This window comes from Piliocolobus tephrosceles, chromosome 16 (genome assembly GCF_002776525.5).
Source record: "Piliocolobus tephrosceles isolate RC106 chromosome 16, ASM277652v3, whole genome shotgun sequence".
NCBI lineage: Eukaryota > Metazoa > Chordata > Mammalia > Primates > Cercopithecidae > Piliocolobus > Piliocolobus tephrosceles.
The window spans coordinates 1269762-1288043 of NC_045449.1; the positions used below are offsets into that span (position 1 = coordinate 1269762).

The window sequence follows — 18282 nt, forward strand, 5'->3', positions numbered from 1 at the left end:
CCTCTTGGGACTCCCCAGGGTTATGAATCAGTACCAGCCTAAGCTGCCTCCCGGGTTCAAGTGATTCTCCCGCCTCAGACTCCCGAGTAGTCTGAGTCTGTTGAGGCCTAAGCCCTCCCAATAGGTCTAGTCCTAGATGGCCCTGGAAACCTAGGAATCTTGGAAAGCTAAGAATCTGAATCACCCAAATAAATCCAAGAATGTCTGGACTAGAATAGAAAGTTCTCTGTGGAGGTTCAAATCTTTCCTTTCCAGAAACTCGATGCAGGAGACTGGCCAAGATTAAGAAAATAATTCGGCCGGGCGCGGTGGCTCAAGCCTGTAATCCCAGCACTTTGGGAGGCCGAGACGGGCGGATCACGAGGTCAGGAGATCGAGACCATCCTGGCTAACCTGGTGAAACCCCGTCTCTACTAAAAAATACAAAAAATTAGCCGGGTGAGGTGGCGGGCGCCTGTAGTCCCAGCTACTCGGGAGGCTGAGGCAGGAGAATGGCGTAAACCCAGGAGGCGGAGCTTGCAGTGAGCTGAGATGGCGCCACTGTACTCCAGCCTGGGCGACAGAGCAAGACTCCGTTTAAAAAAAAAAAAAAAAAAAGGAGAAGGAGGAAGAAATCATAACTAAGCTGGAAAATAAGAGATAAGCAAGAAGGGAAGACCCAGCCATCAGCAGCCACTCCAGCGTGTCTTCCCTCCTTATAGTCCCAGGAGAATCCAAAATTTCAGACACCAACAGCATAGGAACGGGAGTGACCCTCGGGACAACGAGTGTGCAAGCCCACCCCTCTCTCCTTTCTTTTCTCATCCTCCTCCATCCCCTTCAAACATAAGGATTTGCAGCTACAGTGGTGGCTTTCGCCCTCTGATAAGCCTAAGACCTGCCCTACAAAGAAAGTGGCCTCCTTGCTTAGGCGAGGTTTCTGGTGTCTGTTTCGGGCGGGGGGAAGGAGAGAAGGGAGGGTCCTGGAAGGAGGCTCTGAAGCAGAGGTGAAGTGGGGAGAGAATGGAAGGCTGCTCATTCCAACAGAAAAATCCACCCAAATCCTCCCCTCCCAACTCTCCTGACTAAAGAAAGGCATTCCTTCTTTCAGCAATGGGGAAGAAACTGGAGCTCCGCAACCTGCTTGCCTGACTGGTTCCGTCCCCTGAAGCTTCTAGAGCCGCATGATATGGTCGTGACACTGCCCAAGGCTGGGTACCATGTAAACGGCTCACTCTGAAGTTGGGCTACTTATTCCCACTTTTCCTTTAAAAAAAATAAAGCAGGCAGTAAGAAAATTTTTTTCTGGCCGGGCGCTGTGGCTCACGCCTGTCATCCCAGCACTTTAGGAGGCTGAGGTGGGCAGATCACGAGGTCAGGAGATCGAGACCATCCTGGCTAACAGGGTGAAACCCCGTCTCTACTAAAAATACAAAAAAACTAGCCGGGCGAGGTGGCGGGCACCTGTAGTCCCAGCTATTCGGGAGGCTGAGGCAGGAGAATGGCGTGAACCCGGGAGGCGGAGCTTGCGATGAATGGAGATCACACTACTGCACTCCAGCCTGGGCGACAGAGCGAGACTCCGTCTCAAAAAAAAAAAGAAAGAAAAATATTTCTATCAGTCTTTCCGCCATCTTTCCACGCCACCACAATGGTGCGCATGAATGTCCTGGCTGATGCTCACAACAGCATCAACAGTGCTGAAAAGAGAGGCAAACGCCAGGTTTTTTTTTTTTTCTTTTGAGACAGAGTCCTGCTCTGTCTGCCAGGCTGGAATGCAGTGGCACAGTCTCAGCTCACTGCAAGTTCCATCTCCCGAGTTCAAACAATTTTCCTGCCTCAGCCTCCCAAGTAGCTGGGTTTACAGATGGGCGTCACCATGCCTGGCTAATTTTTGTATTTTTAGTAGAGACAAGGTTTTATCATGTTGGCCAGGCTGATCTCGAACTCCTGACCTCAGGTGATCTGCCCAGCTCGGCCTCCCGAAGTGCTGGGATGACAGGCGTGAGCCATGACGTACAAACGCCAGGTTCTTACTGGGCCACGTTCCAAAGTCCTTGTCCAGTTTCTCACCATGATGATGAAGCGGGGTTACATTGGCGAATTTGAAATCACTGATGATTACAGAGCTGGGAAAATTGTTGTGAACCTCACAGGCAGGCTAACCGAGCGTGGAGGCATCAGCCCCAGGTTTGATGTGCAACTCAGAGATCTAGAAAAATGGAAGATAGGCCAGGTGCAGTGGCTCACGCCTGGAATCCCAGCACTTTGGGAGGCTGAGATGGGTGGATCAAGAGGTCAGGAGATCGAGGCCATCCTGGCTAACACAGTGAAACCCAGTCTCTACTAAAAAATACAAAAAATTAGCAGGGCGTGGTGGTGGGTGCCTGTAGTCCCAGCTACTCGGGAGGCTGAGGCAGGAGAATGGGTGAACCCGGGAGGCGGAGCTTGCAGTGAGCCGAGATCGTACCACTGCACTCCAGCCTGGGTGACAGAGCGAGACTCCATCTAAAAAAAAAACAAAGAAAAGTCAGAGTAAGGCACAGTGGCTCACGCCTGTCATTCCATCACTTTGGGATGACCACGTCGAGACCGCGCCACTGCACTCCAGCCTGGGAGACAGAGACTCTGTCACAAAAGAAAAAAAAAAAAAAGGCGGATGCCTGTGTAATGTCTGCGATGTCACCCTCACATGCCTTCTGGTTTGCTACAGAAAGGAATGTCAACCCAGTTATAAAGCATGTAATTGCACTTAATACCTATCTTATCTATCAGCTTCTCGGAGCCACTGTTACTGTGGATAAAGCAAACGAATACTTGCAGTGCTTTCATTTTTCCTTGGGAAAATTAATCGTGGGAAGAGGCATCAAAATTTAGGTGTGCATACAGGATCGTGTCAAGCCCAAAATATCACACGTTGCGTGGTATCTTGTTTGAGAACGTCCACCCTAGGTTACAAATCAAAGCTCCTCAAGCAGCTGGGCTGACCCCGGGGCTAAACCTGTTCTTGTCTCTAAGCCCCACGTGCACTGTTCCCTCCACCCACAGCCCGCCGCCCTCTTAGAAACACTCACAGCCATCTGCTGATGGGCTCCGCGGTTGCAGCTTGAAGCTCTCATTCTTTTTTTTTTTTTTTTGAGACGGAGTCTCGCTCTGTCGCCCAGGCTGGAGGACAGTGGCATAATCTCGGCTCACTGCAACCTCTGCCTTCCGAGTTTAAGGGATTCTCCTGCCTCAGCCTCCTGAGCGGCTGGGATTACAGGTGCTCACCACCACGCCCGGCTAATTTTGTATTTTTAGTAGAAACGGGGTTTCACCATGTTGGCCAGGCTGGTCTTGAACTCCTGACGTCAGGTGATCCACCCGCCTCGGCCTCCCAAAGTGCTGGGACTACAAGTGTGAGCCACTGTGCCTGGCCCACTCATTCTCTTTCTTGTGGAGGCAACACCAATTTCATTTTGGGGAGTCATCTCCTCCCACTCTTGGTCCTGTGGTTTCTGGTGTGGTTCACGTAGCTGTCTCCAGGGCAGGCACCCGATCCAGGCCTGACAAATCAGAATCTACTCCTCTCCCTCGCTACAGTGACTGGGTCAGGGTGGATACCTCATTCAAGTTGCTGCACTGAGAATCGGCTCTGAGACTTTCACATTTTGGGAAAGAGGCACTTCCTCTTTCTTTTTTTTGAGACGGAGTCTCGCTCTGTCGTCCAGGCTGGAGTGCAGTGGTGCGATCTCGGCTCACTGCAAGCTCCGCCTCCCGGGTTCACGCCATTCTCCTGCCTCAGCCTCCCCGGTAGCTGGGACTACAGGCGCCCGCCACCACGCCTGGCTAATTTTTTGTATTTTTAGTAAAGCCGGGGTTTCACCATGTCAGCCAGGATGGTCTCAATCTCCTAACCTCACAATCCGCCTGCCTCGGCCTCCCAAAGTGCTGGGATGACAGGCGTGAGCCACCGCGCCCAGCTGGCACTTCCTCTGTCCGCCTCCGACGCTGAACCGACAGAATGAAAACCTGGAGCTGTGGGCAGCTGTTGCTGCCACCCCATCTCCAGGTGAGAATCTGCTTGGAAGAGAAGCCACCGTAGAGGAAGGTTGAGCCAGGTGATGGCTCCAGACACATTCCTGACCGTGTGTGAGCACCTGGAAGCAGCCCTACCCCGGGACTAAGGTGCTAATGTTATAAATGCCATTTGTTTTGGCCCAAGCTAGTTTGGACTGGGTTTGTCACTTGCAACAGAATTTGAACGCAAGGTGGCTGGGCGCAGTGGCTCACGCCTGTCATCCCAGCACTTTGGGAGGCCGAGGTGGGAGGATCGCGTGAGGTCAGGAGTTTGAGACCAGCCTGGCCAACATGGTGAAACCCCATCTCTACTAAAAATACAAAAATTAGCCGGGTGTGGTGGCACACACCTGTAACCCCAGCTACTCAGGAGGCTGAGGCAGAAGAATCACTTGAACCCGGGAGGCGGAGGTTGCAGTCAGCCAAAATTGTGCCACTGCACTCCAGCCTGGGTGACAAGAGCGAGACCGTCACAAAAACAACCTGCAACGTGAGACCCTTGGTGGCCTCCCAGGGGCCCTCTTCGTTTCCTGATACTGACAAGGAGACCACGTTGGCAAACACATATTGCTTTATTTAGTGTTTCTCTGGATTGCAGAAGTGTCAGCAGTGGGCTGAGACCCCCAGAAGGGCACAGAGGCAGCTGGGCAGCCCCCAGGCCCTTGAGGGTAGGGGTGGGGAGAAGCAGCAGAAGGAGGTGGTGCCCCTGCTGCTCCCCCCAAGGCCAGCCCTTCCCCATGCTCCCGTGCCAGGGAGGGGTCAGGGGCCAGAAAAGGCCCTACATTGTTGAGTGGGGCCCAAGTGTGCAGGCAAGCTGTCCGTCATCCTAAGGCCTGGACTCCGGCAGAGGTGGTCTTCCCACCCGGTGGCCCCCAGGGCTGATGGCTGGTCAAGGAGCCAGATCTGCTGTCAAGACATGACTGGGTTTTATGGGGCTCCCGGTCCCTGGGAGTGGCAGTGAGGCACGCTGAGGAAGGGCTGCTGTCCTGGTTTTGTGGCAACCTGCCGTATGACCGCAGGCAAGTGCCTTCTGTTTGGGCGTCCATCTTCTGCTCTAACATCAAGGGGCTGAGCTGGATGATCTCCCAGTCTTCCAACTTCTATGGCCTAAGACATCCTTCCCCACTCCAGCACGGCCTCAGACTGTGATGATGAGGACAGTAAAACAGCAGTTTTTTTTTGAGACAGAGTCTCGCTCTGTTGCCCAGGCTGGAGTGCAATAGTGTAATCTTGGCTTACTGCAACCTCCACTTCCTGGGTTCAAGCGATCCTCCTGCCTCAGCCTCCCGAGTAGCTGGGATTACAGGCGTGCACCACCATGCCCAGCTAATTTTGTATTTTTACTAGAGATGGAGTTTCTTCATGTAGGTCAGGCTGGTCTCGAACTCCTAACCTCAGGTGATCAGCCCACCTCGGCCTCCCAGAGTGCTGGGGTTACAAGCGTGAGCCACCGCGCCCGGCCTAAAAGGACATTCTTAAGGCAGGAAGAAGAGGGCAGGCAAGCGTGGTCTCAGCCCGCAGATGGAAGTCAGAGTGGGCTGCAAAAGGTGCAGATGGGCAGGCAGGGAGACAGGTAGACAGACAAGGTGCCAAGGGAATCAGGAGGAGAGGTGGTCTGGCCAGCGAAGAGGGCACCAGAGCCCAGCCCACCCCACCTCTCGGCTACATTCCTTGCCCCGTTGGGGTCAGGGAAAACACACCCAGTGTGTCCTCCGGTGGGAAATGGCTTTTTTTAAAAAATAGGTTCCTATAAAGCATCAAAAAAACACTCAGAGAAAACCTCAGCAAAAGTTCCCTTCTCTCCAACATTTGGCATCGGCAGTAGGGCTGGCTCGGCTCGCTCTGGCCCTGACTTTGCTATTGCTGTGGCCCGGCCTGGCCCACTCCTGGGGTAGCTCCTGGCCCCTGCGGCTCCCTCAAGAGGGATGGGCAGGATGTGGGAGATAGCAGGTGGGCTTCGGGGTGTCCCTGGGTCCCCGTCTGAGGGATGGGCAAGAGGTGGGAGACGGCAGGTGGGCTTCGGGGTGTCCCTGGGTCCCTGAGGGATGGGCAGGAGGTGGGAGACGGCAGGTGGGCTTCAGAGTGTCCCTGTCTGAGGAATGGGCAGGATGTGGGAGACGGCAGGGGGGTTTTGGGGTGTCCCCGTCTGAGGGATGGGCAGGAGGTGGGAGATGGCAGGGGGGTTTCGGAGTGTCCCTGGGTCCCTGTCTGAGGGATGGGCAGGATGTGGGAGACGGCAGGTGGGCTTCGGGGTGTCCCTGGGTCCCCGTCTGAGGGATGAGCAGGAGGTGGGAGACGGCAGGTGGGCTTCGGGGTGTCCCTGGGTCCCTGAGGGATGGGCAGGAGGTGGGAGACAGCAGGGGGGCTTCGGGGTGTCCCTGGGTCCCCGTCTGGAAGTTCGAGTCTTTGGTAATTGGGAGGGGGAGGAGAGAAGCAAAGCGCTGGGAGCTGGGAATCCAGTGAGCGCCTTTATCACCGGGAATTCAGCCTGGGAGCGACCTGTGGGGGTAGAGAGACACCCAAGTGGTGAGGGGGGAGACGGGGGGCCCTGGCACTCAGACTTTTTTATCCTTTTTATGGTGAACTGGGGTCTCGCTGTATTGCCCAGGCGGGTCTTGAACTCCTGGGCTCAAGCTATCCTCCCACCTCTGCTTCCCTAAGAGTTGGGATTACGGCATGAGCCGCCACACCCAGCCCCAGCGCTTAGATTCACGGGTTTGATGCAGGCAGGAGTGGTGGGGGCCTAGTGGTCTCCATTCTGGAGACTCGGACCTGACTCCCACAGGAATGCCCACCACCCTGGCCAGGGTGAGCCTCTCCTCCCTCCTGGCACCCCCCAATCATCCCGTATCTTCCCTGCATTACCGTGCTGTCTTTTTTTTTTTTTTTTTGAGACAGGGTCTCATTTTGTCACCCGGGATGGAATGCAGTGGTGAGATCTTGGGTCTCACTGGAGCCTTAGCCTCCTGGGCTCAAGCGATCCTCCCACCTCAGGCTCCTGAGCAACTGGGAGTACAGGTGCCCGCCACCACATCTGGCTAACTTTTTTGTATATATATATTTTTTTTGAGACGGAGTTTTGCTCTTGTTGCCCAGCCTGGAATGCAGTGGCGCAATCTCAGCTCAACGCAACCTCCACCTCCAGGGTTCAAGTGTCTCTCCTGCCTCAGCCTCCCGACTAGCTGGGATTACAGGCATGCATCACCACGCCCTGCTAATTTTGTATTTTTAGTAGAGACGGGGTTTCTCCATGTTGGTTAGGCTGGTTTTGAAATCCCGACCTCAGGTGATCTGCCCGCCTTGGCCTCCCAAAGTGCTGGGATCACAGGTGTGAGCCACCGCACCTGGCCTTTTTTTTTTTGAGATGGCATCTCACTCTGTTCCCCAGGCTGGAGTGCAGTGGCATGATCTCAGCTCACTGCAATCTCCACCTCCTGGGTTCAAGCAATTCAGCAATTCTCCTGCCTTAGCCCCCACTAATAGCTGGTATTACAGATATCTACCACCACGCCTGGCTAATTTTTGTATTTTTAGTAGAGATGGGGTTTCACCATGTTGGACAGGCTAGTCTCGAACTCCTGACCTCAGGTGATCCACCCGCCTCGGCCTCCCAAAGTGCTGGGATTACAGGTGTGAGCCACTGTACCCGGCTTTTGTATTGTTTTTGGAGATGGGTTTCACCATGTTGGCCAGGCTGGTCTCAAACTCCTGACCTCAGGTGATCCCTCGGCCTCCCACAGTGCTGGGATCACAGGCGTGGGCCCCGTGCTGCCACCTTTACAACTTTCTGCACTGAGGGGCTCGTGGGTGGAAACACCTCATGGGTGGGCCGGCGGATGGAAGAGGTGGTGTGATGGCCTCTGGATTAAGGCCCATGGTGAGATGCCCGGGCTTTACCCAGCACAGCCAAGGAAGGCCTCGCTATCACAGCCAGGCCATGAGCGGGAAAACAGACCCCACTCACCACAGCCAGGTGCCCGTTCTTGGCCTTGGTGATGAGCAGCTCCGAGCCGGGGGTGAAGTCGATGGTACCATCCCTGCCGGGGCCCCCTGCAAACGTGATGCTGGGGGAACGGGGTGGGTGAGGCTTTTTCCATGGAGACAGACCCCCAACTCTAAGGTGGGTCCCTGCTCTGTTCCTGGATGTCCACACAGCCCCCTCTCCACCCCTCACCCTGTCTCCGGGTACCCACACAGCCCCCTCTCCCCACCCACCCTGTCCCCGGGTGCCCACACAGCCCCCTCTCCCCACCCACCCTGTCCCCGGGTGCCCACACAGCCCCCTCTCCACTACCAGCCCGCATCTCACCTGCCCTGGTTGATGTTGACATTGTTCACGCGGTCGGCACTGATGGCTGTCTTGGTCAGCGTCTCAATCACGTGGTCACTCTGCAGCACCACATCTCCCTGGGGCGCCAGGAAGGAGGGATCAGGCCCTGCCCAGAACTCAAGGACCCTCTGCCTCACCTCCCCATCCCCTCCTCACCCCCCATCCACCCCCACCTCCCCATTTACCCCCCCACTCCTCCCCATCTACACCCCCACTCCTCCCCATCCACTCCTCACTCTCTATCCACCCCCTGCCCTCCATTTACCCCACCTCCCCATCTACCCCCCACCTCCCATCCACCCCAACTCCTCCCCATCCAGCACCCCATTTACCCCCAATCCCCCCACCCCCTCATCCCATCCATCCCCCCACACCCCCTTCCCCCCGACCTCCCCATCCACCTCTCCCCATCCATGAAAGGGCACCTTTTGCTTATTGTCCTCACGCTGTACATGAAGCACAAACAGACTGTCGCTCAGGCTGCTGACAGAGATTCCTGAAGGGAGAGGGCAAATGTCAGAGGTCAAGTATCAAAGCAGGGGCTCTCCCCCTGCAGCCCTGGACCCCGGCTGACCGGTCAGGTTGGCGTAATCAATCCTCTGCTTGACTTTGGCGTCCTCCACGATGACCACAGCGTTGGGCGTCAGCAGCAGCTGCCGGGAGCGAGGCTTGTAGCCCTTTCGGTCGTATTTCACGACAGGCACAGCGTACTGGGGACAGAGGCCGGGCTGCAGGGGCTTGGGGAGAAGCTCCCAAGGCTCCGCCTGTACCCTGACCTGCCTCCGGCTCCTGGCAGCAGAACCGTGCTGCTGGACTCAGGGCTGCAGGCAGGCTCTTACCTGAATGGGCTCCAATGGACTCAGGCTTGAGGGCAGGGTCTTACCTGAATGGGCTCAGAGCCCAGGACCTGCAGCACGCGGGAGCTGATCTCGTCTGCACCTGCAACCCAGATGGCGGGCAGGGATCAGAGGAAGCAACAGGGGGCCAGGACGATGACTAAAGTTCTGAGCGCTGAAATGTCAAGGGCTCACCAAGCCGAGTACTGATGAAGAGTCTGGGCACACTCTGAGGGTAATTATCCTTCTTGCCCTTGAAGATCTCACTAGCCACTGCTTTCTGTTGCAGCTAAGGAGACAAGGGGGGTGAGGAGAGTATCATGGTGGGGGGTACCATCTTGGGGGGCAGAGCCAGCCTCAGGACCTGAGACAGCCTCCCTCACCTGCTTGCTGGTCCCTCTCTGGCTCTGCACCAGGAGGTTGAGCCCTGCCCTCCCACACTCCCATCAACCCCCCACTTCCTGACCCCCTGCCGCCACCAAACACTCCCCAGCGGTGTCATGAAGGTACTGCCGGGTTTTGAAACTGGCCTTGGTAATGCTTCCCCACCCCATCAGGCCCTGGTGGCCCTGAGACTCGGCCCCAGCTTGGGGTCTTCTAAGTAGCAGATCACTAATACTTAAGGTTACTGAAGGTTATCTATGCCGGGTGGGTGCTTTAGAATCATCCAGTACTGAGTTGGCAAAAACACGGCACACCAACCCATGCCTGTAATCAAGGCAGACACCACCAATCAATCCAAGTGAAGACACAAACTTTTCAACACAGGGTTCTGAGCAGCCTCTACCAATCAAGGGCAGCTGGCCCACGAGGTGAACCCTATTGGCCACCCCAAATGTACTCCAGCGTCCACTCCTACACAAGGCCCAGCTGAGGTTGCCAGTAGACTGAGGTAAATATGGTAGACCAAAGTAAATACAGTAGGCAGGGATAAATACAACAAACAGGGGTAAATACGGCAGACGGGTAAATACGGCAGACGGGTAAGTACGGCAGACGGGTAAGTACGGCAGACGGGTAAGTACGGCAGACGGATAAGTACGGCAGACGGGTAAATACGGCAGACGGATAAATACGGCAGACGGGTAAGTACGGCAGACGCGGTAAATACGGCAGGCAGGGGTAAATACGGCAGGCAGGGGTAAATACGGCAGGCAGGGTTAAGTACGGCAAACAGGTAAATACGGCAGACAGGGATAAGTATAGCAGACGGTAAGTACGGCAGATGGGGTAAATGCGGCAGACGGGGTAAATACGACAGGGGTAAATACGACAGACAGGGGTAAATACGACAGACAGGGGTAAATACGACAGACAGGGGTAAACATGGCAGACAGGGGTAAGTACGGCAGACAGGAGTAAATACGGCAGACAGCGGTAAGTACGGCACAGGTAAATACGGTACGCGGGGTAAATACGGCAGACGGCGTTAATACTATAAAAGAGTAAATACGGTAGGCTGAGGTAAATACGGTAAGCAGAATAACTACGGTAGATTAGGATATATACGGTAGATGAGGGTACATACGACAGACCCGGTAAATGCGGTAGACCGAGATAACACGGTAGGCAGGGTAGATACGAAAATCCGAGATAAATACGGAAGGCAGGGTAAATACGGTAGACCGGGATAAATACGACAGACAGGGTAGAGTAGACCGGGGTAAATACGGTAGACTGGGGTAAATAGAATAGACTGGGGTAAATACGGTAGGCAGGGTAAATACGGTAGACCAGGGTAAATGCCCCTCCAGGCCAACACCCTCTGAGGAATGCCTGCGGTTCCCTGACTCCAATTCCTCATCCTCACCCAGCCCCACTCTACATACCTGCTGCTTCCACTCAGGGCTGATACTCCGGCAGTATTTCCACACCATGTTCTTTATGCACAGCTCCCGCAGAAGCTCTGAGGCCTGAGGGGAAGAGTGAGGTCAGAGCTCCTGGACATCTCCTGGGTCCTTCCCTCTGAAGACATCGAACATGTTACCCCAACCTTTGGATAAGCAAAGCCCCCTCCATCTGGACGACGCTTCCACTCCTGAGTCAAGAGACCTTACTCAATAGGGCGCGGTGGCTCACGCCTGTAATCCCAGCACTTCGGAAGGCCGAGGTGGGTGGATCACCCGAGGTCAGGAGTTCAAGACCAGCCAGGCCAACATGGTGAAACCATGTCTCTACTAAAAATAAATAAATTAGCTGGGTGTAGTGACAGGTGCCTGTAATCCCAGCTACTCGGGTGGCTGAGGCAGGAGAATCGCTTGAACCCAGGAGGCAAGAGGTTGCAGTGAGCCAAGATCACACCACTCCCTGGGCGACAGTGTGAGACTCCATCTCAAAAAAAAAAAAAAAGAGAAACCTTACTTTTCACTGCCCAGCTCTGGTCCGGGCCCTCCGTGAGCCCCTCCCTGACCGATCCTTTGGCCCCAAGAAATCAGACCCTTCTGCTGTGTACTTTGATGGTCCCTAACTTGGCAGGGGGTGCCCACAGACCTCACGCAGGGCAGGTGGGGGCGTGGGCCAGGAGGTGTCCAGGACATTCCGGGGCAGCTGCCGCCGCAGGTTTAGCAAAAAAGAGGTGCGCACATGGTCCAGGAAGAAGGCGTTCTCGGGGCAACGGGGGGCGTGGCGCAGGATGAAGCCTCGGATGAGCCTGGGGTCGGAGGCCAGACAGGGTTGGGGGTGAGGAGGCTGGTGGTGAACCCCCCACACGCCCTGCTTTGCAGCCCCCACAAGGCACCCTGGTGCTCACCGCCGGATGGTCTGCGCTGCCCACTTCCTCTTGGTTGCCTTCCTCCGGCCCAGCGTTCCACGCCACCACGACTGGATGCAGATGGCTGTCGTGGAGACCACAGATGGCTGACCTCTATCTTCTTACCATGGTGGCCCCCACCCCGGCCCCAGACCCCGCCCCTTCTGAAAACCCATGGGCCCACGAACCTGATCGCTTCACCCGGAGGAATTTCTGCCGCCAGTGAAAGCCCCTCCAAGCAGCTTGGATCTTTGTGGCTGCAGTTGGGAAAGAAAGGCAATTGGCCAGAGCGCGGGGAGCCAGCTGGGAGCCTGGTGCCTGCGCTCCATGAGTGGCATGAATGGGAGAGTGGCTGAAGGAGCCAGCGAGCAGGAGAGTCGTGAAGAAGAATGAATGTGGGGACTGCCCGAAGAAGGGGGGGCAGTGGGTGCGATGGCGGGCGTGAGGCTGGAGCTGGTGGGGAGGGGGTTCCAAGTTGACTAGTGGACTCCCTGGAGAAGGACTCCCTGGAGCTGGGTGTGGGGCTGGAGCTGGTAGGGAGGGGTGGACTCCCAAGGGAGTGACTTCCCTGCTTCCCGAAACAGACCCCCGTGCGGCAGGAAAGGTGGGCTTCTCTCTCACCTAGGCTCTGCCGCCGGACCTCCAGGGCATCCTCTGTGGCAAACAGGGTCTTGGGGAAGCGGATGAAGATCTTGGTCCTGGGAAAGCAGCAGTGATCAGCCTGGGGTTGCCAACCCTATTCCCCGCAGGCGCCTGGCATGGTCACTACTCACCTGCCCATCTTGTACTCTTCTGGCTTGTAGCCCAGGTGTCGGACCAGCACAGCCACCCCATCCTGCGGCCGCCCTGCCCACGTGGGCCACGTCTCTGGGCACAGTGACTTGTACCTGGGGATACGAGGGGCAGGAATGCAGGCGGTCCCCACCCACCCCAGTTAGCAGCCTGCTCTGGGGACCCGAATCAGCTTTCTCTGGGCACCCGCTGGGTGCTCCCATTGACTCGTTCACAGCTCGCAGGAGGCTCACTCGGTCACTGCCCCCATTTTAAAGATGAGGAAACCGTTCTTATCTACCTAAGGCCGAGTAACTAGAAAGTGGCAGAGATGAAATTCACACCGTTTGACCCCCCAGACCCCCGACTCAGAAGAACCACAAAGCCCCTCCACCCTTTCTGAGCCGCTTGGAAGCTGCCCTACAAGGCTTGCTACCGTCTGCCTCTGATGCCCGGCACGTGGACGTAGGCCTTCTGTACCCCTGAGCGGGCGCTCCCGGAGGGCACGGCCTACGGGAGCCGGCTGTTCTTTCCACCCAGCTTGATGTCAGGTCTGCAGCACCAAAGGTTCCTAGCACGAGTCCCCCAGCAGCCCAGGGCCTCCGCGTCCACATTTCTAAAATGGGGCCGAGAACCCTTGTCTGCCCTCCCGCTCCCCTTCCCCGGCACCAAGCCGGACCTGCCCCTACCTTTGCAGGAAAGCTTCGTATTTGCGGCGATAGGCAAAGCCGGCTCTGCGCACGCGCAGGTTCTCCATCAGCCCCAGGTACTTCACCTGGTGCCGGATCAGCACCTCATCAAAGCGGCCTGGGGGAGGGGTAGAGCCACGGTCAGCGGGCTGGCGCTGACAGTCTGTCACTTGCAGGGGAGGCCCGGCCCCAAGTCTCCCGTGGGAGGGGCCTACCGGGCTGTTTGGCATCATTAGGCTTGATGCAGCGGACGTAGGCGGGCTCCTTGGACTGAAGGATCTCCACCAGCTGCAGGAGGCTCATCTTGAACTGGGTAGCGACCTGGCGAGCCGAGAGGCATGGAAGGTTGGCAGGAGCCGGGCTAAAGCTGCTGACCCCAGCAGCGAGTACCCCACTCCCCTGGCTGGTGACGCAAGCAGCAGCCCCTGATTCGGCCTGGTCCTTATTCCTCCCACCGCACATTCCTCACCGCAGAGGAGGGGGCCAGACTCCACCCTTACCCCTCTGGCTGGGCGAGGGACCTCAGTCTCCGAGCCTCACTCCAGCCTAAAACTCCTGCCCAGGTCTCCCAGCAACCTCAATGCTACACCTCCCGTTAGTGGCCCTTCTTTTTCATTCTAGAACTTCAGGGCTGCCTTCCTGAACAGCGTGTCCCATGCTACACATTCAGCTATTATCTGGGTACGCTGCTCTGCAGGACCTGGAAGGATCTCGGGCCTGGCGGAGGAACACACTCCTTAGCAAAGACTCACAATTCCGTGCGGTTCGAGAGTAGCAGGTGTGTGCCTGGGGGTTCTGACAGCCCCACAAAGGGACAGCTCATCCAGTCTGAGGGTTAGGGGGCACCAGGAGGCGTCTTCTAGAAATGACGCTCGGCTGAGCTTTAAAGGATAAGGAGGGGCGGGTGCAGTGGCTCACGCCTGCAGCAGTGGCTACGGGGAAAGACTGAGGGGAGGCTGCTAAGTACTCCGGCAAGATGCACGGGCTGGAGGAGGGAGACAAGGAGAAAAAAGAACTAAGGGGCCGGGTGCGGTGGCTCACGCCTGTAATCCCAGCACTTTGGGAGGCCGAGGCGGGCGGATCACCTGAGGTCAAGAGTTCAAGACCGCCTGGCCAACACGGTGAAACCCCAGCTCTACAAAAATTAGCTGGGCATGATGGCAGGTGCCTGTAATCCCAGCTAGTCGGGAGGCTGAGGCAAGATAATTGAGTGAACCTCCCACTTGAGCCTGGGAAGCGGAGCTTGCAGTGAGCCGAGATTGCGCCACTGCACTCCAGCCTGGGCGACAGAGCAAGACTCCCTCTTAAAACAAAAAAAGAACCAGGGATGACACCCAGGTTTCCGGCCTGGGGGACTGGGTGAGTGATCCCTGTCCTGAGTTAGGGAGAGAAGGAGAAAGCCTGGAGGGGGAGACCAAGGGCCCCTTTGTTATAGACCAGTGGGGACTAGCGTGCCTGGGGCCATCTAGGGGAAGAGGATGAGATACCTGAGTCTGTGGCTTGTGGGAGAGGCCTACGCGGGAAGGTGTGCAGGCATCCACAGCAGGGAGACGCTAGGGCCAGGAGGATGTGGGCGCTTCGGGAGAGGGAGGGTGGGGCAGACAGCAGCAGCGGGCAGGGGCCCAGGGAGCCAGACCCTGGGCGGCACGACGCCTGCATGCCCTCCCTGATAGGCACCTGGCTTCCACCTCCCTATGGACCCACTGACCTCACCCTTCTGGGGCTCACTCTTCTTGCCAAACCCAACAGCGGTACCTCTGCCCCCAGCTCGCTGGAGCTCTCCCTGCACCTGGCACCCTGACCATGCCTGCCTTTCCCAGTCCTTCTCCTTGATGCCATGGCTTTCCCGCTCACCTCGTGGCCTTTTTAGACTGTCTGGATTGGACCCTGACTACAGGTTCATCTGACATTCCCAACTCATCTCCAATGTCTCCTCCTCCAGGGAGCCTCCCCAACCCCTCACCCCTTCCGCCCTGTCAGGCCGCTTGCTGTTCCCTCTTGTAAGTTTGCAAAGCACCCTGTGCACGTTGCTGCAGGCACATCCACTCGTTCTGGTACCTCAGTGCTTGGCAGCATCTGCTATAAACGTCTGCTGAGTGGGTGGACACATGACAGCAGCCACACAGAGGCAGCTGTCAACACAGGGACACCCACAGAGACAGATGTACGCACGGATTCCCCTACAGACACAGCCCACACTTAAGACACACGGCTCCACTCTAGACACAGCACACACACACACACACAAGTAGGCAAACAGGGACGGGCGTGGTGGCTCACACCAGTAATCCTAACACTTTGGGAGGCCGAGGCAGGTGGATCACCTGAGGTCAGGAGTTTGCGACCAGCCTGGCCAACATGGTGAAACCCCATCTCTACTAAAAATACAAAAAATTAGCCGGGTGTGGTGGCAGGCACCTGTAATGCCAGCTACTCAGGAGGATGAGGCAGGAGAATCGCTTGAACCCAGTAGGTGGAGGCTGTAGTGAGCCAAGATTGCCCCACTGCACTCCAGCAAGGCTCTGTCTCAAAAAAAAAAAAAAAAAAGTAGGCAAAGAGGCACCTAAGGCAGCCCCCTACAGACACCTGCCTATGTGCACACAGGCTCCAACACGCGTTCACACGCACACTGCCAGCTCCCAGGCTCGTGTAGGCCCTCATGCATGTTGGGGTGCACACACCCCTGCACCTGGTCCCACCACCTCCTCACCGTCTCTGGCCGCTTCTTGTCACTGAGCTCGCTCCGGTCAAAGCACTGGCTCATAATGGGATTCTTCGAGCTACACATGGTCTGTGTGGGCAGAGCCGGGGTCAGGGAGGGGCACATGGACAGGCAGGACAGGCTCCTGGACACAGGTGCAGAGCGGTGGGCTACCACCACCCCCACCCCAGCCTCCTGGGTCCTCCTCACCTCCTTAAGGTTCCGGAAGAGAAGGTCATTGTTTTTGTCCAGAAACCCTGGGAGGGGAGAGCAGGTGTGAGGTGAGAGACAGCCTCCCTGCAGGCCCCTGTGGGGACACAGCCCCAGGACCCTCACCTGTCACGCTGTAAGTCACCTCCCCAGCGTAGTGCAGAAGGCGGAATTCCCCTCGGCCCAGAGATTTCCGGGTCCGCTGGTCAGCCAGCTTGTGCCTGGGGGTGATGGGGTGGAAGCTGCAGATGGCCGGCCTGAACCAAGCCCTCTCTGCCTGCTAAAGGGGCTTCAGGAACAGGCATCAGCCACGTAAAGAGCAGGTGCACCCCAGGCCAGGCACGGTGGCTCACGGCTGTAATCCCAGCAGTTTGGGAGGCCGAGGTGCGTGGATCACAAGGTCAGTAGTTCGAGACCAGCCTGGCCAATATGGGGAAACCCCGTCTCTACTAAAAATACAAAAATTAGCCAGGCATGGTGGCGGGCACCTGTAGTCCCAGCTACTTAGGAGGCTGAGGAAGGAGAATCGCTTGAACCTGAGAGGTGGAGGTTGCAGTGAGCCAAGATTGAGCCACTATACTCTAGCCTGGGTGACAGACCAAGATTCCGTCTCAAAAAAAAAAAAAAAAAAGAGCAGGCACACTCTCTTTTGACTCTGGGTCACTGAGGCAGGCCAGGCAGGCCAGTGGCCTCCCTGCTCAGAGCAGACCACAGAGGCTCAGAGAGGTAGATGGCCTTGGTCAGGGCCACACAGTGCCAGGACCGGGACCTGGGCCGCCTGACGGCCAGGGCACACTGCAGGGAGGGCAACTCTCGTTGCTTCCAGCTGCTGCAGGCTCTGCTCAGAAGGCGGTGGTGAGCTGCCCACTACTTCTCAGAACGGAATCTGCTGCCCCAAGAGAGCACTAAAGTCTTAGGCATGTTTATACCCTTTGGCCCACTTGCTGCTTTTAAGAACTATTTCAAGCAGCTAACCAGAGATACAAAGACTGAAGGCACAGGATGTTTGTGGCAGCCTTGTGATGCCAGCAGAAACCTGGTGGCTGGCCAGGGGCCCCGAAGAGCTGGCCGAGAGAGGGGAGTATCTGTGGGTCAGAGCCGCTCCAGGAAGAGTTTTGAGGAAAATTTTCTGTTTGATGATACAGGAAAATGTGCAGGATATAGCATTACTCTGAGCCTTATACACAAGAAGTTCTTTTTTTTTTTTTTGAGACGGAGTCTTGCTCTCTTGCCCAGGCTGGAGTGCAGTGGCTGGATCTCAGCTCACTGCAAGCTCCGCCTCCCGGGTTTATGCCATTCTCCTGCCTCACCCTCCCGAGTAGCTGGGACTACAGGCGCCCACCACCTCGCCCGGCTAGTTTTTTTTGTATTTTTTAGTAGAGACGGGGTTTCACCGGGTTAGCCAGGATGGTCTCGATCTCCTGACCTCGTGATCCGCCCGTCTCGGCCTCTCGAAGTGCTGGGATTACAGGCGTGAGCCACCGCGCCCGGCCAAGAAGTTCTTGACTATAAAAAAAATGCATAGAAAAAGGCAGGAGGGAAGGGCAGGAGGGAAATGCCTCACGCGGTTACCAGCCGTGGCCTTTGGGCAACAGAATCACAAGTGGCTTGTGTGTACAGCCAACTTTGCACTAATGAGCAATATTATTTTTATAATCAGAAACAATATTTTAGTATTTATTATTTAACGAATCAGGCAGCCCCTAAACCAGAATAGATTCAGAGAGACTCCTAGAAACAAGTTTTTTTTTTTTTTTTTTTTTTGAGATGGAGTCTGGCTCTGTCATCCAGGCTGGACTGCAGTGGCGTGATCTCAGCTGACTGCAACCTCCGCCTCCCGGGTTCAAGTGATTTTTCTGGCTCCCGAGTAGCTGGAATTACAGGTGCCCACTACCAGGCCTGGCTAATTTTTGTAGTTTTTTTTTTTTTTTTTTTTTTTTGAGACGGAGTCTCGCTCT

The 18282-nt window shown here is 56.3% G+C and overlaps 1 protein-coding gene across 2 annotated transcripts in view; it reads right to left on the reverse strand.

Moving 5' to 3' along the window:
* Nucleotides 1–4591: 4591 nt before the first annotated feature.
* The window catches only part of MYO1C (myosin IC), a 30420-nt gene continuing 16729 nt past the window's right edge, over nt 4592–18282 (reverse strand). For both annotated transcript variants that reach the window (XM_026449639.2, XM_026449638.2), the window contains exons 15-32: nt 16451–16545; nt 16325–16371; nt 16124–16204; nt 13629–13734; nt 13414–13531; nt 12727–12840; nt 12575–12651; nt 12142–12210; nt 11954–12038; nt 11695–11854; nt 11034–11117; nt 9400–9493; nt 9252–9307; nt 8943–9078; nt 8794–8864; nt 8348–8445; nt 8003–8102; nt 4592–6537 (exon numbers count right to left, since the gene is read on the reverse strand). In XM_026449639.2, coding sequence (XP_026305424.1) covers nt 6511–6537; nt 8003–8102; nt 8348–8445; nt 8794–8864; nt 8943–9078; nt 9252–9307; nt 9400–9493; nt 11034–11117; nt 11695–11854; nt 11954–12038; nt 12142–12210; nt 12575–12651; nt 12727–12840; nt 13414–13531; nt 13629–13734; nt 16124–16204; nt 16325–16371; nt 16451–16545 — 1618 coding nt within the window. In that variant the 3' untranslated portion in view covers nt 4592–6510. The remainder of the gene's footprint in view (nt 6538–8002; nt 8103–8347; nt 8446–8793; nt 8865–8942; nt 9079–9251; nt 9308–9399; nt 9494–11033; nt 11118–11694; nt 11855–11953; nt 12039–12141; nt 12211–12574; nt 12652–12726; nt 12841–13413; nt 13532–13628; nt 13735–16123; nt 16205–16324; nt 16372–16450; nt 16546–18282) is intronic.